Source organism: Cololabis saira, chromosome 14 (assembly GCF_033807715.1).
Source record: "Cololabis saira isolate AMF1-May2022 chromosome 14, fColSai1.1, whole genome shotgun sequence".
In the NCBI taxonomy this organism is placed as follows: domain Eukaryota; kingdom Metazoa; phylum Chordata; class Actinopteri; order Beloniformes; family Belonidae; genus Cololabis; species Cololabis saira.
This window is the reverse complement of record NC_084600.1, coordinates 23997449-24021702: the sequence shown is the minus strand read 5'-3', so window position 1 is coordinate 24021702 and position 24254 is coordinate 23997449. Positions and strand designations below refer to the sequence as shown.

General features: G+C 40.5%; 1 protein-coding gene across 1 annotated transcript; it reads left to right on the top strand.

Moving 5' to 3' along the window:
* The first annotated feature begins 2052 nt into the window (after positions 1-2052).
* acer3 (alkaline ceramidase 3) lies at positions 2053-23104 on the top strand. The gene is made up of 11 exons (XM_061740217.1): positions 2053-2175; positions 12371-12481; positions 12613-12665; positions 12843-12895; positions 13116-13197; positions 13303-13338; positions 19743-19801; positions 19934-20035; positions 20451-20555; positions 20646-20691; positions 20831-23104. The coding sequence occupies exons 1-11, from the start codon at positions 2073-2075 to the stop codon at positions 20882-20884; spliced, it is 804 nt and encodes a 267-aa protein (XP_061596201.1). The 5' UTR covers positions 2053-2072; the 3' UTR covers positions 20885-23104.
* Positions 23105-24254: the final 1150 nt, after the last annotated feature.

Here is a 24254-nt window from a genome sequence, read left to right as displayed (position 1 = left end):
TGGATCTGGTTTGTTTGTGTCCCAAGAACAAGAACCAAGCAAGGTGAGGCAGCGTTCAGTTATTCTGCTCCTCATCGGTGGAACAAACTTCCTGTAGACCTGAGGTCTGCTCCAACTTTCAGCTCCTTTAAATCAGGGCTAAAACATTACTGTTTACTGATACTCTTAAATTAAATACTTACCTGCTGTACTCTACTGCCCTTACTTTTCAACAACTTGTGCTTTTCAGAATCAGAATCAGAATCAGAAAAAGGTTTATTGCCAAGTTTGTTAACACACACACAAGGAATTTGTTGTGGTGATTGGTGCAATACAATACAAATATAAAAACAAATATATAAGAGATAAAATAAAATGTATAAACAGAAATGTACAAATGAGGTTTTTAAAGTGCCGGATATGAGTCTGTACAAAAGTTACAGGATTGGAATATTTACGTTAATGTAACGTAGTGTGGGATGGGGGGGCAGTCCGTGGTAGACGGGGGAGAGGGGGGACCGGGGCCTTGTTGATGAGGACGGCTGCAGACGGGAAAAAACTGTTTTTGTGGCGTGAGGTTTTGGTCCTGATGGACTGTAGCCTCCTGCCAGAGGGAAGAGTCAGAAACAGTTTGTGTCCGGGGTGAGAGGGGTCTGCTGCAATCTTTCCTGCACGCTTCAGGGTCCGGGAGGCTGCAGGTCCTGGAGAGATGGAAGATTGCAGCCAATCACCTTTTTATTATATTACCTCTTTTCTTATGATTTTATTTGCAGCAGCAAGAATTTTAACCAGAACCAAAATGAGAGAACACATTACGACTGTTTTAGCCTCACTACATTGGCTTCCAGTAGTTTTTAGGATTGATTTTAAAATTCTCTTACTGGTTTATAAAGCCTTAAATGGACTAGCACCTTCCTACCTCCTCGACTGCCTACCTAGATATGTCCCAGGCCGCCATCTCAGGTCCACAACTGCTGGCTTGCTCCAAGTGCCTAAGAGGATGGCAACTAAAAGACATGGCGACGCAGCTTTCTGCTTCTACGGTCCCACAGCCTGGAATAAACTTCCAGTGTACCTTAGACAGGCATCCTCAGTTGACATATTTAAAGCACAGCTCAAGACCCACCTTTTTACTCTTGCTTTTAGTTGAATTTTAAAGGTTTGTTCTTACCTGTGTGTGACCCTATTTATGCTTAATGCCATGCCTGTTTTACTCTTTTTGCTCTTTGCAATCACTTTTATTGTTGGTTTTATTCTGTTTGCTATATTGTTTTTCACTGCTTTGTTTTTGTTCGCTTGCTTATCTTCTTTTGACATGTAAAGCACTTTGAGTTGTATTCTATGACGGGAAAGGTGCTATATAAATAAAGTTTATTATTATTAGTTATTTACCGTTTGTGTCTTGCTTTTAATGTTGATGTAAAGCATTATCAATACCAATACCAATCCTTTATCAAATTCCATGGCCCTCAACTCTGGAACTGTTTAGATAGATCTCTTAAGTTAGCGTCATCCTTAAAAATGTTTAGGACCAGCTTGGTGGGGTATCATTTATTTAGACAAAATTAACAGGCTATTCTTACTGAAATGAAATTGCCATTTCATGGATATTTTTGTTTGTGTACTTATTGTATTTTTCTTTGTTTCTTTTACCTTTTCTTTTTCTTTTCTATTCTTTTGCTATTGACTGTTTTGTTTTGGTGATTTTGTATTGAGGGGAGGATTTTTTATAAGCCCTTCGGGCTTCTTTTCCTCTCCTGCACAAATTATTTGTCCTTGTATGATAAAAAATAATTATTGTGTTATCACTGTGCAAATAAATAAATAAATAAATAAATATCAAATTAAATTCACTATATTAAAGAAATTAAACTAAAATTATAACATTTCGCAATGCTTGACAGGTCATTTATTTATCATTTGCAAATATGTCGGGTTAGCCAGTATGTTTGAGTGTATGTTGTGATATTTGTTGCCTAGCAACCTTTTTGAATGCCCTCCAGCGCACGTGAGGAGGAGGAGGGCTGGCGGAGCGCGCGCGCGGTGATGGGACTACAAATCCGTTAGCACGCGCCTCCTTCCCTTCTTCCATCATGGCTCCCTCTGCGGACAGGCAGGGACACTGGGGGCGGCCCACCTCCACGCTGGACTGGTGCGAGGAGAACTATGTCGTGTCTTTTTACATGGCGGAATTCTGTGAGTTAAATATCCTTTCTTCCTTCATTTCTAAATGAGCCGCGTTGCAGGTTCAGTGAAGGAGCAATACTGGCAGGAAAGTCACACTCGGTACGCTCAGTCACCCGTAAGGCTGATTTATGGTACCGCGTTACACCAACGCCGTACCCTACGGCGTAGGTTCTGCGTCGATTTAACGCGGAACCATAAATCAGGCATCACCCTTATGCCGCGTTCCATTTGTCCTCGGAAGTGGGGATTTCCCAGTTCCGAGTCGGAATTTTCAACTGGAACGCCCCTCGAAGTGGGATTTCCCACTGGGAAAGTGGGAGAGTCTTCACCACCCCCGAGTTCACGTTCCAAGATGGCTGCCCCGGTTGTAAACAGTAGAAGAGAGCTCTGTAAAAATTCGTAGCACTTCATTCTAGTTTTGGTCACACTAAATCAGTCGTATACAAGTATTGTTCGGCATATATATGCTGCTATAGTGTAATTTACATTTTTCATGTGGTATATGCGAACTACAAACTTGTTTTCCTACTTTGTAACTGGAACGCTGATAACTCGGCTGTGACGTCATTCCCAGTTCCCAGTTCCGACTTCCGAGGTAAATGGAACGCAGCATTACTAACGTAAACATGAGGGAGAGACAGCTGGATACGCGCACCGGTTACAACCATTATCAGTCATTTTATATTATTTCGTAAACCAACTTCTGTACACAAACTACGGCATCTAACCTGCTATTACCGCACATTGGAGGAAAAGAAACCTGCTTTTCTATGGGGAACTATCATCTCGCGTTTCTCAGACATCAATGAGGAGGTTGTTGGTCGTACTGTGAAAACATTTTCCACATTATCCCACATTTCCTCATTTTAGCTCGACTGCGAGCTTCCCTTTTGAAAGTGCTTCCGCAACAGTCTTCACTGTATGCAACTGAAACTTGATAAAACATTTCCCTCATAAGAACAGACAGCTCGGCGTTTTGTTTAACGATAAAAAACTGGTTTCTCGGGAACCATTGTGTCTCCACCGTTTCAGCAGCTGCTGTGTGTCAGCAGGATGATGCTGTGATATGTACAAGAGCTTCAGCTTTTAGAAACAGGCTAAAAGCACTTCAAACTCATTTTTGTCAAACACCTCAACAAATATTTCGACTTGTGTTTAGGCATTATTGTGATATCTATTTTCAAATACTCAGAATACTCTGGTCAGTGCTCCAGTCCATGAAAAAATGTCAATTCACTAAATTCAATCATTGCTTTTAATGTAGGTGATGCATATACCGCCCCCAAGTTGAATAGTTATCTCTACGGTTTAGTTGTGATCAAATACCTGAAATATGCAATTGTTTATCTAAAAAGGAAAGCGAGCCAAGTGGGTCATAGATCAGACTGTGGCTTTTTCAACTTTTGTTGCCCGACGTATTTATCGAAATGTTGATGCTTGAATAAATGCCCCAATTTAGTATGCTGACAGCCCCCCCCCCCCCCTTTTTTCCCCCACAAATAACACATGCTGGCCAAGCTAGCTTTTTGTTTTCAGCAACAGACGAACTCTTGCATTGGCTCTGTTATATCGATTACAATGGCTGGAATGCGACCTTGTTCTTGCACTAAAGCAACAATGCCACAACTTTTGTATTCATTTCAAGGGGAAGTTCGCCTATTATCTCTACAACATCAGCATATGGGGACAGAGTGAGGTTATCAGGACACATAGCAGATAATTGCAGCTGACAGTGATTTTCTAAAGCTAAACAACCTTCAGAATATGCTGTTGTATTTTCAATGTGTGTCCATTTATCATCAGTGAACCAAAGTCTACATTTAAAGATATCAACTTCAAGGACTTATCAGACACCTGCTGATAGTGGACAGTGTCAAGTTAGTTTGGATACTAAGTTGTAAGTAGTATTAGTTTGGACCAATTGGCTGTCTGGTAATTGGAATCTGGATTCCAGATTCAAACCAGACAATTCTTGTCTGATTGGCATCAGTCAGTGTTTTGCTAAAAACTCCCAATATTGGCTTATAATTCTTTGTTCAGTACTGGCATTATATGTTTGTTTTTTTTAATTTCCACAATAAGCATATCAGGATAACAGTCACTGAGACTGATGTTGAAATTTTCTACTGCGCGTACAGAAAATGGCATGAAAAGAAATTGTACTTATTCATTTGTAATTAACAGAAGTATTGTATGCCGAGCATGCTCAGTGGTAGGAAGGTAACAAACACTAACCAGCTAGGGATAAAGGCAGTAGAGCATGCACTCTTCAGCCTTAGCTATCTTTCCATTGTTAAAGAAAATCAGGATTGGACAACCTCAGTATCTGTCACGAAAAACAAACAAAAAGCGCTGCAGAGCTGGGTTAACAAAAACCACAAGAGCTTACCAAAAACCTGACAGGACACATGGAGGATCAAACAGTACAGACCAGCAGGGAGTAAGGGAAAGACAAGACAAGATATACACAGAAGGGTTGACGAGACACAGGTGCAGACGATCAGGGAAGTCAAGCATGTCTGACGCCCCAGCAAATTGGATTCGGCAAAGAAAATTGCTGTCTACAAATTACTGAACAACTCAGTTAGCCTGACTTTTTTATTGCTTGAATCTGTAGATGATGCATTGACAAAGAGAAAACCATAATTAATAATAAGTGGAGTTTTGTCAGGTCCCCAAGGCCCTGATGACGTACAATAAGTGCAGCAATTAATCACCAAGGGGAAAGGGGATTAATTATAAAAACTCTTATTGGCCCAATCTATAACGTAAAGCTTTGATGTTTCTCTTGAGACAAAATAACGTTTGAACTATCTGGTATTGAATATTGTGACAAGCCACAGCCATTGGTGTGAGCTTTGGTGTGGTTCTTAACCTGTTTTTAACATGCAACAAGTTAATTTGACTCTTTTGCAAATAAAAGAAACAACAGTAATGAATCCAAGTGGGCCACTGACACTCAGAGCCTCTACGGTATGGATTAGGGCTGAAACGATTCCTCGAATAATTCGAGTAATTCGATTACAAAAAATGATCGAGGAATTTTCTCTGCCTCGAGGAATCGTTTAATTTATTTTTTTTATTTTCGTTTAATTTCACCAGCTCAAATCCTCGTATTACGCCCGGACCACATTTAATGCGACACAACACGCTGACGCTGCGCCGTTAAAGGGGGGAGAAAGAGGCGGCGGGTATGTTTGGTTTTAGTAACATCATGCTCAGGCAGTCTGCAATGGCCCAGACGGGAGACTAATGTAGTTCAGTGCTTAACTTTTATTTTTAATCCACGCTATATTCTTCTGGTCCGTTCTCTATGTTCCCCCTCTAAAGCCAAAATTATTGTTCCGGTGCTCTCCGGCGAGGGCGGAGAGCGGCGGTCCGGCTGGCGTTGCCACGGCTACGCCGTAGCCTACGGCGTAGGGTACGCAGCGACGCGCACCATTCTGCGTTGTTGTAACGCGGAACCATAAATCAGCCTTTACCCGGTACATAAACCTCTGTTCCCGCTACAGTTTTAACTAAAAGAAAAGGCAGAAAATGTCAGAAAAATAAAAACGTAATAAAGCTAACTGGGTAGTTTTCATTTCATTTTATCTCTGTAGTCATTGATGGATAAAACAAGCAGCACTGGTGTCTAATGTGCTCCAATACAGCAGGTCTCATAATTTTATTTTGAACACTGCCAAAACTCTAACTTAAAACTTAACTACAACTTAAAATTTGCTTGACACAAATGAAAGTTCAATTGAAACACGTGGGAAAAACACCTAATCTTTTAAGTGATGTGTGTTATCAGGTGTAATGGCATTTTTAGGTTAGAAATAAGAACATTTCTTGGTAAGATCCTTAGTTTTTTGAGTGAATCAGTGAATTTGGTCGACTGGTGTAAGTTCAGGGTTTTTAAATGCACAGCCATGAACCTACTGTATTATATAATTTAGTCTTAGTAATGTCAATTAACATCTAACATCTTATGTATATTTATAATTGCTCTTTAACTAAACAAATATGTTTTATCCGATTACTCGATTAATCGATGGAATTTTCAGTAGAATACTCGATTACTAAAATATTCGATAGCTGCAGCCCTAGTATGGATTCACAATTCTGTTCTTACAGTGAAGCTCCGCTGTTGGGTTTGTGGTCATACAACACATTGTGCAATATTCAATATGGATATGTTGACCATAAGTCAATAAATGTTGCTCCGCTTTCCAAACCTGTTCTGAAGACCAAGCCAGAACATAGACTAGTTTTGAGAGCTGAATCTATTAGTATTTGGAGTTAGTTTAGCTGGGGAGACTAATATTCCTTTAAAAATGCATGCGCTGACAAAGATAAATTCACAGAGACTGTGTCTATCCAAATACCACCTTTTGTGAGGGTATTCTCCAAAAACACATTTTCCATTTCCCCAATGTAATAATTCAGGGTACGTTTGGCAGATGTAATCTGTTTTATTTTCAACTTGTCACTTCAATATCTATAAGATTCCATAATTGGTTTTGTACAAAAAGAAAACAAAAATCAATGTCAGCCTCCTGAACTCATTTCACTTGTTATTTTCTAGTGGACTCGAGGAAACTCGAAAGATTTGGACCCCAGTTTACATGCAGATCTAGTTCGGGTGCTGATGTCGCATCAGGCACAGAACATGACTGACTGATAAATATTTGTGCTGTTAAAGCTGAGATATACTTGGAGATTTACTATTGGTCACACTGGCGGTGACCAATAGGGGGCAGTAAGAAGAGTAACAGTTGGAAAAGTGATCAAATAGTTAGTAGTAGCAGTAGTAGCAGTAGCAAATTAGAACAACAAACACATTAACATGACAATATTGGATGATGTAGGAGATTATAACATTGCTTTGGTTGCGATCTCGGCAAAGGAAACGGCGCCAGCGACCTCCGCGTCGTCACTTGTGGCCAGCTGGTATCAGACCGGGACCAGGGCGGCGCCACTCGCGGCCACAGCGAGAACTGCAGGTCGCGTACGCGTTCAGGGTCTTTTTGAGAACGTGCACGTCGACGTGTCAAATGAACGCAGGATACGTGTGGCGGCCATGATGCGTACGCGTTCTGAACTGCAAGTATATCTCCAGCATTAGTTTTGATGACTTTTTATTCATCTTTGAATTTTATTCCGTTGTAGCAGTAAAGGTAGACCGATCCCCAAACATTGATCCTGGTTTGTTATGTTGGCTCATTTACTGAACTGGAAGGCTATAACATGTGAGGGTGAGCTGGGTTTAGTATGATGACCCCAGACCTGTGTCATCTCATCTCTTTTATTTGTTCTGTACACAAACGAGGGACAAAGACAGTATGAGAGGTGTGATGTTATCATATTTGCTGATGATTGTCAGCAGTACCAGCCCTCATCATGGGCTTCTATTAAAGGCTTTCACATACTGGTGTCAGTCATCTTTCTTAGACAATAATGTATCCAAGTTAAAGGATAACATTGTAGATAGCAGTAGAAAGGCAGTGTTATCTCTCCAGTCGTGATTAATCACTAGACCTGCGAGCAGGTGCGGCAGTATAAATATCTTGGTAATGTATTATTTTTACCAGCAAGCTGACCTTTGAGCTTCAGGTGGACACTGTGTGCTGAAACGCATATCACTGCACCTGATAATCTCATAACCTTTGCAAATGTAATGTTAATTTTACCTGTTTGATATTATTTTATTCATTTTAGAACCAGTGTGCTGATTGCAGCCTCCCCTAGTTCAAAGAGTTCGTGTTGATGTTCCAGCTGGCTACAGACACAGTCTGCTAGTATGCAGGACAAATACAAAGGAACACATTTGCTTCAGCTGCTTTTGTCTTTTAATTGATTCAAAAGGGTTGTAATTTGATGTGACTTAAATTCTTAGTACTTTTAATTTACTTTTTATCTATTATAGTTTATATAATAGTTGTCGAGCAATGCTGGCTGTAAAACAACTTCCCCAATAGAACCACGAAATATATCATTAATAATTAATTTCACAACTTACTACCAGATCTCAGGCAAATATTAGCTCTGATTTCCAGTCCACCCCCCACACGTGCTACACGAGACTCAAACGCACCCTTTGTCCCGGTGAGACCTGTACTGCAACGGAAGTTCATCGCACCCGGATATCACTTTTTTATCTGACTAGCGAAAGCCTGATTAAAGCAGTCTTGTTGAGTTGACTCAGGATGGCCACTTCTTTCCAAACTCAACAACTATGAGACTGTTCAAAATAAACTGACACTATGAGGCACCAGATGAGCTCTCAAAAACATTAAGACTTGAGTCGCACACTTCTTGCTTTTTGGAAATGCTGCGTGAAAGCTCTTGTGAATCCATTAGAGAAATGACTGATCCGGGTTTTATCATTAAGACATGACTTGACCCGGCTAAATACAGTTGTTTGATTCATTAAATTAGTGATCATAAGTATCCTGATGGGTCATAAGATACGTTTTGTATTCCTTTTTCTAGTTCAGCTTTTGTAGTCAATGGTCTTTGGAGCAATTGAAGAACAAACATTAAATAAAAAAAATCAAAACTGCTCTCTGCTACTCTCTCATGACATCAATATAGCATCAATATCAGTCTCTGCTTCAGGTACGTTCTGTCTGCTAAGAGTCTTTATCTGGGAGAAATCTGAACGTGTCTTGTGAAAGAAGCAGGGGATGGTCCAATTTTCTATCTGCAAACATTTTTCATAGTCATCAAAAAAATAAAAAACAGCTGGGTTAAACACACGTGCTCTTGTCTTTCACAGTACATGAGTGGAGTTTTACTAACACAAACCCAGGTTTGTCATAGATTAACCTCACCTCAGTAAACCTTTATTGATAATATCATGGTCATGGATGTAGTTGAAAATGTCCACAGCACCGGTTGTGGGTACTTATAGTTTATATAGTCAATATAACAGCTTGAAAAAGTAAAAAAAAAAAAAAACAGATTTTTTTTCGTCTGTTTCAATAAGTTGACATTATTTTCCGACATACTCTGTCTGTTGGTGGGAGTGTCTCACCTGTGAGTGCACGCATGCGTCTTTGTGATGGCAGAACTTCTCTGTTAGCGATACAGAGGGCAGAGAAAAGTGTAAACGCACCACCAAAAACAAGCTTGAGGCATTTTCTTTTCTGAGATCGAGGCCCAAATATCTCAGAAACAGCTCCAAAACTCAATAAAACTCTCCATAACTCTTAGTACTCAAAACTGGAGCTGGACACGCAGCATATTTTACTGTCTAGTGTCTAGGACCCGTTTACATTTTTTAATTTTGCACAAGTCACACACAAGAGTAATGGTAGTGAGAAACTAACTTTACAAATGTGTGACCACAGACACTGTGACACACTGGTGAATCTTGTCTGTAACTGTTTGTGGTCATACTTTAGACATCATGGGAGCGCCTTAAAGACTTGTATATTGGGTGCAAAGGTTTGTTTCTCTGCTTTCAGCTCTTCTTTTCCTTTCAGCTGTTCCCTTCAGGGGAACCACAACAAAACATCTGCCTCCATCTAACTTCACCTTCTATATAATAACTTTACTCATCCTTCGTTTATTTTTTATAGTCGTATGAGCAGCAAAGTTTCTGTATCACACAACTTAAATAAATCACATATTTTTGACTGGACAAGTAATTTTCAATGTTTTCTTGTCATTTGGCACATGTCTTAAATCTATCAAGTCATCATCTAGTCCAAAACTCAGCTGCCTGCATTATCACAAAGACCCCCTCCATCGACCATATCACTCCTGTCTTGCAGCCACTTCACTAGGTTTACATCAAATCAAACATTGAATATCAGATTCTGCTATTAACTTTCAAGACTATCCATCGCCCCACGCCCCACCACCTATCTGAACTTTTACATCATCTTGGTGTGAACACAGCATCTCGGAGTCTCAGGTCATTGTCCATCCAGTTCACAGTTCCACCCGTATGTATGGTCACCATGGGCTCCACATCCTTTAGCTGCTCTGTTCCTCATCTATGGTTTCTATATCTATAATTCTATAATTCTCTCCGACATCACATATGCATATCGACTCTTTTATGACTGTTAAATTCCTACTGAAGACACATCTTTTTAAAATTGCTTATTTGTAGTTTATTGTCTTAATTTTATTGTTTTACTGTTTTATGTTGCATTGTCCTACGTTACTGTTGTTGTGTCTTCTTGAACGCTGACCTTGGGTACATCGAAACGTGCCTATAAATAATCATTATTTTTGATCATTGTTATTTTTATTAATGCTTATTTTCTGTTATTATTATTATTATTATTATTATTAAATTATCCTTGGCTAATTTTAATGCATAATAGGTAGAGCTGGGTATCATCACTGACCTCCCGATACGATACGATTCCGATACACTAGGTCCCAAGACGATACGATTTACGATACGATTCGATACGATACGATTCGATATCGATATTCTAGTTACAATAAGGGAATAACATGATCCGTCCATGTGCCACGTCCGGCCAGAGAAGCCCCACCCTGCCTGGTGAAAAGAAGCAGCCTGCTCACTCCTCAGGTTAAGGAGGAGACTTGAGCTCAGTGCAGGGCCTCCGGGGTTGGTAGATGGAGCAATACCCAGGACTGACTTAGGTAGGAGCACTGGGTGATAAAATGGGGGAAAAAATCGGGATTAAAAAAAAAATTAAAAAAATATATATATATATATATTTTTTTTTTAAATCGATTCTTGGATTTATGTATCGATAATCGTTCCTACACATGCATATTAGGGCTGAACGATATGGACAAAATTTCATATCTCGATATTCATGCCAGATATCTCGATATCGATACGATACGATATGACTTCGGTTCGGTGAAAACCAAGCATTTTTCAGAAAAATAAAAACATCAGAAATCAAAAGAGTGCAGTTTTATTGATTAGAACTCACTGCCAGTCATCAACATTAACATAAAGTCACTCAATAATAAATAATAATCAAAATATTTTACTGTAGCTCCGCTTTAACGATAAATAACCAATGCAGTTAGAGTTAGAGTTCAGTACATGTTATTGATTATTGATTGGACGCTGCAGCTGAACGGACTGTCACAACATCACTGCAGTTTCATGACGGCGTGAAGACAGATTACAGATTAAACTCATGTTTCACTCCCAGGTTTCATATTTGATTTATTTTCTGTTTCAACAATTAAATATCTAAAAATGTTAACTTTCAATCTGATGAACAAAAGAACCAGAAACAACTTTCTTAATTTATTACTGCGCATGTGCAATCCCCCCATTTGTCCAATCCTTGTTTTCAGTAAACGAATAGGAAATAGAGAAAAGAGTTTTCCACTCGCTGTTTTAATTCCCAATTTCGATTTTCAAACACATCAATGAATTTTTTATTATCAAAACAAAAGATGGGGAACGGATTATTTTGGTTTATTTCTCTATTTTTATTTTGTAATTTCAAAACTAAAAAGGGATGGCCGACGTCGCAATTTTCACCAAGCACGACTTGCACAACACCTCGCTCTGGTCGACATCATCCTTTCTAAATCCAAAATACCTCCAAGTAATGGAGGATTATTTATGTTTTGGCACAAAATTAGATTCAGCACCGCCACCGGCCGCATTATCCTCCGCAATCATGTCTCTTCTCTTCCGTTTGGATTTCTCCGCTCTTCTCCGCTCTCCTGTGTGTGGCTGTGTGCGTCTCAGTCACGTGTCCCTCCATCCCACCCTCCTATGTTTGTCATTGGTTGGCTTCAGCTGTCGATCAACAGCAAGCATGAAATAAGCTTTGTGGTTGGCTGGCCGTAGTGGTGCGTTCAAGAGCAATCTTAAAAGTAATGTTTATGGAGACTGCTCGCGCTGTACAAGCAGGGCGAGCGGAAATATATCGTTTATATCGTTGCTTTTCCGTTATTAATGTCTTGAATGTTCATATCTCGATATAGATACGATAACGGTATATCGTTCAGCCCTAATGCATATCGATAAAATATCGATATATCGATATTTTTAACCCACCCCTAATAATAGGTGAACAAAATGGTTAAAGTTATTGCACAATTCATAATCCAATTAGTTGATTAGTAATTTCAATAATTGATAGATTAATCTGCTTCAAAAATAGTTGTTAGTTCTCGGGGTGGATGTTTACTTTTGCATTACTTGAACTTCAAAAGTCATGTGACAGTCAGTTGTCTGTATTTTCTTTTTGAACAGGGAACACTGTCAGCAACCTGATTATGATTCTTCCTCCCATCTATGGGGCCTTCCAGACTTTTCAGGATGGCCTTGAGTTTCGTTACGTCTGTTCATTCCTTGGACTGGCAGGTTGGTGTGTTTCTTTATTTTAATCACAGTGCTGAATCAAATGCTGTTAAATACCACTTATTGACAACAGTTTCGCCTTTGTGCTGCTGCGGCTGCTATCTTTTATATTATTTTGCATTATTGTCATCCAGCTGTAGGTGTTGGTTCCTGGTGCTTCCATATGACGTTGCTTTATGAGATGCAGGTGAGTAGATTGCTGCAGTGCATGACTAAATATTGGCATAGAATACGCCTGCATTGGACTTAATGTTGACATAGTACTACAAACATTTGCTGCTTAGTGTAGCGCTAAATCATGCGGAAACAGAGCAGTTCTTCCGTGTTGTATTGATGTGTGTTTTCTCTGTGCTGTCGTTTTCAGCTATTGGATGAGTTGCCAATGATTTACAGCACATGCGTCTTTGTATACTGTCTGTAAGTAGTTCAAACTTTTGGATTTTTTTGCTGTTGAAGTGCCGGAGACTGATACATGAGAACAAATGTAATGTGACGTAAGCTTTAAATGAGTCGGTACATTCCCTACAAATAATTTTTTTGTGTGTACCTTTTTCATTTTAGCTCACCTTGATATTTGCTGTTAAAGCTGGACATAACACACTTATATATGCATATTTACACACACGTTCTTTTTCAGATATGATTGCTTCAAGCAAGAGAAAAGCATCAGTTTATTCCCTATTGCATTATTGTTAATGTTCAGCGTTTTAGTTACTTTGGTGAGTACCCACACTGTGTAGCAAACATGTACTTCAAACCATATTGTAAACGAGGCATAACAACCGTGATATCGTCTTGAGCTGCGTTTCTTTATGTGTGTGCAGGTTTACCTACATTGGAAGGAGCCAGTGTTTCACCAGGTAAGGGAGTGGTGGTTCTCATACTGCATATTGTTTGCCATTAGGGCTCAGTGTGCCTTAGGTCACTTTTAACTTGTGTAAACAAAAGGTTTGGCAACACAGCCTGCACACTCAGGCCACGTTTACACGTAGCCGGGTATTTACAAAAACGGATATTTTCCCCTCTACGTTTTCAAAAATATCCTCGTTTACACGGACCCGCATGAAAACGCTGGTAACGTCATGCCAGCCAATCAGAATCCTGGAAAAAACATCAACAAATGACACGTGTAACTTCCAGTTAAGGCTGATTTATGGTTCCGCGTTACACCAACGCAGAGCCTACGACGTAGGGTACGCGGCGACGCACGCCGTACGGCGTGCATCGCCGCGTACCTTACGCCGTAGGCTCTGCGTCGATTTAACGCGGGACCATAATTCAGGCTTTACTTCAAAGACGGAACGAGAGTCTGAGAGAATTTAAAACAGGTAAAATAAAAGGAAATATTGACTGTGGCCAAACAAATTGTAAACACAGGTCGCACTCATGACGTATGCTGGTGACGTTTCTGTCGCATAATGTGACGTAAATCTCCGTTTTCCTCCTTTTTCTCTGTTTAGACGCAAACATGAAAACTGAGTTTTTGAAAATCTCCACTTTGGCCGGAGTTTTCAGAAATTATCGTTTTAGGGGGCTTTGACCTCCGTTTTCGTGTAAACGAATGGCCAAAACGCATGAAAACGCCTCCGTTTTTGCCCCTGTGTAAACGGGGCCTCAGTGTGGTGAATTCTGTTTGGAGATGGAGTCGGTTGGGCCTGACGAGGCCTGGGCCCGACTAGTACACTTTGATTGACACTTTTTCAAAAGCCTGCACCCGTTAACAGCCCGACATTATTAAAATGCATGCACACACACAGCTCTTTTGACTTTATTCATGACTAACCTAGGCTATGAATAAATGTTATGAAAGATATAATATAAGTCCTCTGTTAACATCGGAACATCTCAGCACTCTTAATAGGCAGAGGCATACACTTAGCCTATAAATAGGCCAACGCGCCAGTCTTTCTAAACAAATTAAATTTAGATAAATTCTTAATTAAGATGGCTATGTGGCGATGAAGAAATTAAAATAGAGGCTGTGTGGGACTTGCTTCACCAATTCTCTCTGCAATCTGGCCATAACTTAATGCTGGACAGCTGCTCAAATATAATAAAATAATAAAGCAAGCATTAGACTATATACTCTGTCTAGATTATGCATTTAAGACTCAATTTATATTTAGTTACAATCTGAAAAACCTTTACTCACCAAGTTTAGGCTACATGTTTTTGTGGAGGAAAATGATTGAATCCACTGTAGATGTCTTGAGCGTGGTCCTGCGTCCAGCAGCACTGAACAACCTTTCATTGCTGCTGCTACTGGCCAGGATGCATAGTAGTGATCTGGCTAAATTTGCAAGTTTTGGGTAGCATGGTGTGTTGATGTTCCACCAGCTAAGAGCATCCATTTCCTTTTCCACAACAGCCGTTTCAGTGTAGCGAGGGACCTTGTCATCGTCCCAGTCAGCTTGCTGTACATTGTGTGGAAGTCAGTGTGAGGTACACCGTACTGAGGCATGTGTCTCCCATTTGCAGCTATGTTGTTGACATGTGCGCAGCCAGCCTTGACTGTTTAACGTACCTCACTCATGATTTAGCAGAAGAAATGGTATCTCCTCTGTCCGGAGCACCGTCGGCTTTGGATGACTCAGCAATGTTGAGTCCACGGCGCAGTACCGTATTAATGACATGATCAATGCAGTCCAATCTCCGGTATGGCCACAGAGCTAATTTAATGTTTGCCCCCTCATCGCTAGCCCATACAATTTTTCTGACGGATTGTCGACTTTTCTGAGCTCAGATGTTCATGGGCGTAGTCAATATTACATTTTTTTTTTTTTTTTTTTTTTTACAAGTAATTGACATTGTGTGAAGCAGTTATGCTGGTCGTCAGGTACACAGCTAGATGGCACCAGAGACTAGTCCAGACAAATCGCATTGTCGAGTCAGCTTTTTCTCCTCCATTATACCGTGGTGGGTTATGGAGCTGGAATTTCAGACGCAATTTAGAAATCACAACAATAACAGAATCAATAAACACCTATTTTCTCATATGTACACTTTTCTCAAAAACCATCAACAGTATGTCCCAGTATAACATCAAGTCAGTTAGGCTTCTAGGATATATTCCTGTCCACCATCTGCTGGCATAACATTTTGTTTTAAAAAAAATTATAAAATTCATATCATTAAAGATTTTTAGTAGCCATTTTCTCTGACCTAATCAGCTAATCCTGTGGTCAACAGTTGTCGGAGGAGGTTGGCAGAAGGTCTTATTGGCTAGTTAGGGCCCGAGCACTTGCAGTGCGAAGGCCCTATTGTATTTGCAGGAATTTTTATTATTAATATTATTATTATTTTTCTTCTGACAAAGTGATGGCCTTTTTGCCCCCCTTAACATGCCCAAAAAGTCACCAAATTTTGCACCCAAGTCAGGCCTGGCGAAAAATTTGATATTTAATGGTTTGCATTAATGGGCGTGGCAAAATGGCTCAACAGCGCCCCCTTGAAAACTTTGTGCCTCAAGCCCCACGATACGGTTTGACGTACATGCACGAAAATCGGTACACACCTGTATCATGGGACAACTTAAAGAAAAGTCTCTAGCCGTCATGCCCGAAACCGAACAGGAAGTCGGCCATTTTGAATTAATCGTGTCACTTTGGCGCAATTTATGCCATTCCTTCGGCAGTTAATTCAGCCCGAACCGTAACGTGCACCCAGGTGTATTATACATCAAAATGTGCGTCTCCCTCCTGCGACCACACGCATTACTTTTCTCTTTCAAAAGCGTTACCGTGGCGACGCTAGACGCCAAAAAGCGCGCCCACCCTTCATCTGGTTGGTTCAGACAGAAAAAACTTTGCGCCTCAAGCCCCATAATACGGTTTGACGTACATGAACGAAAATTGGTACACTCCTGTATCATGTTGCAACTAAAAGAAAAGTCTCTTGGCGCCATGGCCGAAACCGAACAGGAAGTCGGCCATTTTGAACATTCTGAATTAATTGCGTAATTTTGGAGCAATATATGCCATTCTTCGAGAGTTAATTCAGCCCGAACCGTATCGTGAACCCAGATGTGTTATACATCAAAATGTGCGTCTCCATCCTGCGACTACACGCATTACTTTTCTCTTTCGAAAGTGTTACCGTGGCGACGCTAGACGCCAACAAGCGCACCCCCCCTTCATCTGATTGGTCCATATTTGATAGTTCCCCAAAAGGCACCAAATTTGGCATGCAAGCCAGGCCTGGCGATAAATTTGATATTTCATGGTTTGCATTAATGGGCGTGGCAAAATGGCTCAACAGCGCCCCCCGGAAAACTTTGTGCCTCAAGCCCCACAATACGGTTTGACGTACATGCACGAAAATCACTACACACCTGTATCATGGCACAACTTAAAGAAAAGTCTCTTGGAGCCATGGCCAAAACCGAACAGGATGTCGGCCATTTTGAATAAATTGTGTCATTTTGGCGAAATTTATGCCATTCCTTCGAGAGTTAATTCAGCCCGAACCGTATCGTGCACCCAGGTGTGTTATACATCAAAATGTGCGTCTACATCCTGCGACACCACGCATTACTTTTCTCTTTCAAAAGTGTTACCGTGGCGACGCTAGACGCCAAAAGGCGCGCCCCCCCTTCATGTGATTGGTCCATATTTGATAGTTCTCCAAAAGTCACCAAATTTTGCATGCAAGCCAGGCCTGGTGATAAATTTTATATTTCATGGTTTGCATTAATGGGCGTGGCCTAACGGCTCAACAGCGCCACCTTGAATACTTTTCTCTGCCATAACTTTTGAATGGTTTGACATAGAGAGTCGTGGGTGGTGTCATCAGATTCTGTATGGAGTCCTTGACCTTCATTGGCCTGAATTAGCCCCGCCCCTTCTTCTGATTGGTTGTCCCGTTTTTCTGCTATAAACTTTGAATGGTTTGACATAGGAAGTCGTAGGTGGTGTCAAGGGACTCTGCAATGAGTCCTTGAGCTTCTTTGGCCTGAATTAGCCCCGCCCCTTCTTCTGATTGGTTGTCCTTTTTTTATAATAAAATCGCCGCGAGCCGCCAGTCGCCAGTCGCTCTCGCGTTGAGTCCCGCTTCCTGATTCAAACGTCTGCCGGCCCCGCCCCCTGACCAATCAGTGGCGAGTAAGGTGATGACGGCCCCGCCCCCCGACCAATCAGTGGCGAGTAGGGTGATGACGGCCCCGCCCCCCGACCAATCAGTGGCGAGTAGGGTGATGACGGCCCCGCCCCCCGACCAATCGGTGGCGAGTAGGGTGATGACGGCCCCGCCCCCCTACCAATCGGTGGCGAGTAGGGTGATGACGGCCCCGCCCCCCGACCAATCAGCTCCCTGTAATGTGGTGACGTCAGAAATATTCCCAGCTCAGCCCGGTTACAACCTTGGCAGAATGGTTACAGAAAAAGTAATAATTAAAATAGTAGGATTTTACTAATATTTATAACTTACAAATATTTAAAAAAATTAGAAAAAACAGCTCCAGACTTACATTACTAAATATCGATATGTTGGTCTCTCCTAAGTCAGTAGGTCAAATAGACATGAGAAGCTGAGTCTTAGCTCAGCCAGAGCGTTCCCGTCTTTGGAGTCAGAGATCAGAGTTCGATTCCCGCAGTATCCAGACTTTTTTGTCAGCAATTTTTTTTTTTCTACATCAATATGTGCGTCCCTGTCCTGCAACGACGCACATTACTTTAATCATTTAAAAGCGTTACCGCGGCAACGCTAGACACCAAAAAGTGCGCCCACCCTTCATCTGATTGGTTCAGAGGGAAAAAACTTTGAGCCTCAAGCCCCATAATACGGTTTGACGTACATGAACGAAAATCGGTACACACCTGTATCATGTCGCAACTTAAAGAAAAGTCTCTTGGCGCCATGGCCGAAATTGAACAGGAAGTCGGCCATTTTGAATTAATTGTGTAATTTTGGCGCAATTAATGCCATTCCTTCGGCAATTAATACGGCCCGAACCGTAACGTGCATCCAGGTGACTTATACCTCAAAATGTGCGTCTCCATCTTGCGACTACGCGCATTACTTTTCTCTTTCAAAAGTGTTACCGTGGCGATGCTAGACGCCAAAAAGCGTGCCCCCTTAATCTGATTGGTCCATATTTGATAGTTCTCCAAAAGTCACCAAATTTTGCATGCAAGCCAGGCCTGGTGATAAATTTGATATTTCATGGTTTGCATTAATGGGCGTGGCAAAATGGCTCAACAGCACCCCCCGGAAAACTTTTCTCTGCCATAACTTTTGAATGGTTTGACATAAAGAGTCATGGGTGGTGTCATGGGACTCGGTATTGAGTCCTTGACCATAATTGGTGAAAATTAGCCCCGCCCCTTCTTCTGATTGGTTGTCCCTATTTCCTGCTATAACTTTTGAATGGTTTGACATGGAGAGTCGTAGGTGGTGTCATCAGACTCTGTATGGAGTCCTTGACCTTCATTGGCCTGAATTAGCCCCGCCCCTTCTTGTGATTGGTTGTCCCTTTTTTCTGCTATAACTTTTGAATGGTTTGACATAGGAAGTCGTGGGTGGTGTCGTTTCTGATATGCTTATGGGGGGCGGCGGCCGTGAGTGCGAGGGCCCGTTCATCGCTGCTTGCAGCTTTAATTATTGTTTATAATTGTTATGAGGGGTTGTGATGGAAAATGTAGCCTTGGCCACTTGATTAAACCAAAACTGCTGTGAGTAGCAAACTTAGCCTTGGCCTGAATAGTGTGCAGACTGATACTCCTGATACCCAAAAGATTAGCTCTGACGTTACAATGATTTGTCTATGAGCATCGTAAGGATGAATCATCATTTATGCCTTAAAATCATTATGCTTCCTTTGTTCGTTGTCATTCTGCATCTGGACGCCTGATGTATGTATGTGACCCTATTGCATGCAACTGTTTAATTAAATCTACTGAAAACTGCTTATCTCTCAAGTCTTATTCTTGGTAACCTAAACACACTCAGTTTCAGTTCAGATATCCACCTACTGGGAAAGAACATATTAAAGAGCATTTAATAGGGTTTTCCACAACAGGGGTGTTAAAAAGACACATCTGACATGTAGAGGAAGGGATCAGCTCAGGACTATAAGCCACCTGACTGGAGTTAAAATAGCTCCTTTCAAAATCATAACCATGTGATAAATGAAAGCTTCTGCAAGAAAGTCAGTTTGATGGAAAACTGTATAGACAACTTCTTTTGGTTTCATTCAGTAATAGTTTGTTCTAAAGAAGGATTTATTTTGTTCTCTTCCTTTTCTCCCCAATTCCCTTCTCTTTACCAGGTCATGTATGGTGCTCTAGTGGCTTGCCTAGTGTTGCGATCTATCTTCATTGTTACATGGTAAGTTTGTCAAAAGGACCTACAGGTATAAAATTAGAATAATTGACATTCCAAAGAGACAGGTTCATTAATATTCACTGAAGAAACATGGTGCTAAAGGATGTTCTTCTGGTGTTTCTCTTACATTTTCAGGGTGTACCCATGGCTCAGGCCACTGGCTTACACGTCCCTAGGCATCTTTATGTTGGGATTCCTACTGTGGAATATTGACAATATCTTCTGTGACTCATTAAGGTAAGTAGTGGTGCACATGAAAACTAAAGAAATGGGGAAAAGAAATGGTCCGCAATTATGTATTGATTTGCTCAAAATTAACTTAACTAAATTAAGTTAAGTAAAGTGTTACATATTTGTTAACACAATTAATACAATTGCAAGAGCATTTAATCCTCATCACATCAAGAATCAGTAACATTTAATGTTAACCGTCACTGATATGATTTTTTTTCCTTTCCGTTGGTCAGTCATGTCATTGGCTGGAAACAAATGAGTTTCATTTAAACTATAAAAATACAAATATGTTGTCAACACAACAAAGATAATGATAGTTATCATCTACTTGTGGAGTCATATTTATGTTTGACATAAATCATTTGTTTTTTGTGTTTTGTGTGCAATAACTTTCTTGTCTTTTTTTTCCTAATCTCAGAGCAGGTAGAAAAATGCTGCCTCCTGGTGCTGGAGTTGTGACACAGTTCCACGCCTGGTGGCACATCTTCACAGGTCTGGGATCCTACCTGCACATACTGCTCAGGTAAGCTCATATAGCTGACTCCGGGTATTAAAGCTACAGTACATTTGATTATGTCTAAATCTGTTAATTGGCAATATTATTGTTTTACAGTTTGCAGATTAGATCAACCTACCTCAAGTATAGACCAAAGGTTAAGGTGTGTATGGCCCCCTATCAAAATAGTAACTATCGAATTAAACTTGATCATTCTGTCTTTTAGTAGGGATGCTATATTTGGAGTTTGCAATATTTCAGCCTTAAGTCCTAATCTTTTCCTGGATCTTTCCTGTCATCAGTTTCTGTGTGGTGTCTGGCCAACATTGCACATTGAACCACAGAGAACGAGCTGAAACTACGGGACCAACCGTAGGATGGTGACTGCCAAATCCAGACAGCATTGGCTTGGGGATCTGCTAGTCCTGCCCTGTACCTGCTGAGAACCCAGCCAGCTCCTGGTGGCAGGAGAACCCCAGGGTGCTACCCTGGGAACCCTTTGGTTCGCTACCATGGGGTTTTAATAAGTACAGTGTAGCACTGAGTTTTTTTTGTGAGAAATGGAACATAGTTTTTCATTAGTCGTAATTTATTAGACTAGCTTTTTACAATTTTATTAAAGTGCAGTTGTTTTATTTGCTCATCCATTGCCAGTGCAGTGAGTAGATGGTGTAATCCACTGCAGTGTCTAGTACTGGAGGGGCAGTAGATATTAAACTGGAGTTTGGAAATAGACAGAAGAACTGTTGTTAAATCAAAATTGACATATAGTTTCATGTGATTTTAAATAGTCTTTATCGTTTCAATCTGTATTGCCCTGTGATTGACTTGAAACCTGTCCTGGGTGACTGCCTCTCACCCACTCCCCATGACCCTGAAGATAATAATATGGATATAAAAAATGGATGAATGGGTTGTTATTTATATGTTTAATCATGTTTAATCACGGTCAAGCTGCGTATCGGTATTCAGTTGTTTTGAAAACCCTCACTCATTTCCTTGGCCATGGGCTTAATTAGTACACAACATGCCAAAACTGGAATGATGCCTTTTCTTTAATCGTAATTATTTTAGTTGCCAAAACTGCAAGAAATTCAAAGAGATACGATGTAGTCATTTTCCTTTTATTTCACAACTTTGTATTTTTCTTGGGTACACAGATCAAGTTGAACCCCCAGTGCTTTAAAATACACAATAAATCTGTGTGAGGTGGAGGGCCACAGGGGGTGGAGGTATATCAGAATCAGAATCTGTTATTTTTAATAAACCACTCAATTGGTGTTTTAGTAGCTCCTGGAGGGTCTGATCACTTTTTGTGAACGTCATGCAGGAAGTAGTATGTTTGTGGCTGATATTATAATCCTACTCTAGAAAAAGTGAGTTAGGCATTATTTACCATGTTTCAAGAGCAACATATGATACCTGGGGTTTTTAGAATTGAATCAAAGAACTGAGTGGACAAAGTGAAGGAAATGGAGTAATAGGAGCTGTTATTTCCTGGCTCCTTTTTCTCTCCTGGTCATTATACATCTCACCAACCTTCATCAAGCAACAGGATTAAAATGTGGTTTCTGTTAATTTAGGAAATCCCTTTACCTAAATGAACAGAGGAATTAACAATTTACAGTACTTTATATTGATTACACTTATTTAATAGCCTTTTTTTTGGCTTTTTTTTTTTTTTTTCATTTGTTGGAATGTGAAATGGCTCATAAAGTACACATTACATCAAGAAATACCTCTGAGAGACAGTTCCTGGTATTGCCACGGGGCGTCATAAATCTGCAAGCGCTTTTGTGCGTTGGACAGCTAAGCAACCTACCTACTGTAGAGCTCCCGTGTCTTTGTCTCAGTATTCATGTACTGGATTGATGTGGCATGAAAGGCTTCTCTCCTACAGTGTTTGTCTTGCTGCTGTGAAACAGTGGTTCTGTAACAAAAACACGAGCTTGAAGTAACTGGTAGGTTGGAAGAGACACTGGAGAAACTTTTGTGTGGCCTCCTCAACTGCTGTATGCTGGATTATTTCCTGCGAAAACACATTTGACATGTTTTTCACGATGCATAAATATACTCAGGATTCATTCATGCATACACCCAGTGTTACAAACATTCATAAGCACAATTTGTGGAAGATGAGTATTAGCATTGTCTTTGTGGAATCATTACTGTATGTGAACTCGAGATTGCTGCTCAGTAAAGATGAGCAGTCGTCAAAGAGGGTGCCTTATCGTTATCCTTGCAGTGTAATCCAAGTTGCCTTGATGTTTGTGATAAATCTGTCAATTTGTTCCTTCTGTTTTGCTGTGTGCCCTTCCTCTGACTATTAGCAGCTAATGCAATGACAGGAAAAACAGCTTCTTCAAAGGCTGTGTCTGATTTTTGGGCCGTTTGTTTATTTCATGTGTATAACAATGTACACAATGTTCTTAAGACGTTAACTATATAAAGGTTAATTCTAATGTGTGTCTAATGTGTGAAAAACATTCTGCCAACGTTTCAGTTGAACTGTGATCATGTCTTAGTCTTCTATGATGTCCTCTGTTGTCAAATAAATGAAACGTTTGACGTTACCATGGCGCAGTCATTTAACTGGAGTATTGTGCAGCTTTCAAGGTTTTGTGTGGATGTCTGAACTGAAGCACAGTCTGAGGGTGAGGTAAAGCGCTACCTGCTACAGCATCACAGGCGATGCATACTCCAGCCAACATGTGCAAAGCAAGGATTTGAAATATGCGGTCAAAACCTTCCTTTGCTAAACTTTAACTTGTATATTATTGTGCAACCCATTCTGCGGAAGTTTCTGTTTCAATATTGCATCCGAGCGTCGGCCATAAAAACCACACAACAGACAGATAATGCGTCATTGATTGTTTGTGTTAGACACAGCTCAAAATATACGTCACTAATATACTGTTTGGGTCACTGTATGAAACCAGAACAAGTAACTTCCCTCAGACAGTAGAATACATCCAGTTCAGTTAAATATATTTATACAGTATAAACTACGCTATGTCAGGATACTTGCTATCCCATCTTGTAAAACGTGAACAAAATAAAGGATTGTGAATTTTGGAGGGATCAGGAATAAGCCAACACTTTCCACCCTGGCAGAAGAGGTGGAGGTGGTGGGGGACTACAGATACCTGGGCGTTCAAAGATTAAAGAAAAAGAAATACTAGCTCGGTGCTGAAAACTGCTCTGAAGCTCATGGAGCTGTTATTGGAAAAACAAATATTGCAGAGGCTATAAACAAGACGTGATAATACACATCCTCACAAAATACAGATAAAACAACATTCATTTCATCAGAAGATTCTTCAGGCCTGCTGCAATAAGAAGGAGTATTTGTTCCTGTCCATATTAACAGTCTAACATGATAACTTTAAAGTTAATCAGTCAACTCATCCAATGAAGGCTTCAGATTCTTCACCAGCGATAAAACCATCCTGGGTTCTGGTGTCTACAGGCTCCAATCAAATCAATACCCATTTACTAGGCATACAGAAAGATAAAGGGTAATGAACACATTTTAATCCCCATCCACATAATCAGATCCCACATGTAGAAGCTGAAAAGTGCTGTAGAAAGACGACAAACGCTGCCTCCTGTGGTTCAGCTTCAAAAACTGGTCAAAAAGGTACCAAAAATTAAACGAGTAAAAAGGAAAACAATCAGAAAGGAACAATGAACAAGCAAACGGCAGAATAATTGCACAGAGTTGAG

Excerpts from the sequence above, each read along its gene's own strand:
- acer3 (XM_061740217.1), top strand. The coding sequence starts at position 2,073 with ATGGCTCCCTCTGCGGACAGGCAGGGACACTGGGGGCGGCCCACCTCC. Across the intron at positions 12,482-12,612 it reads TTCATTCCTTGGACTGGCAG|CTGTAGGTGTTGGTTCCTGG; the intron begins GTTGGTGTGTTT and ends ATTGTCATCCAG. Across the intron at positions 19,802-19,933 it reads TCTATCTTCATTGTTACATG|GGTGTACCCATGGCTCAGGC; the intron begins GTAAGTTTGTCA and ends TTACATTTTCAG.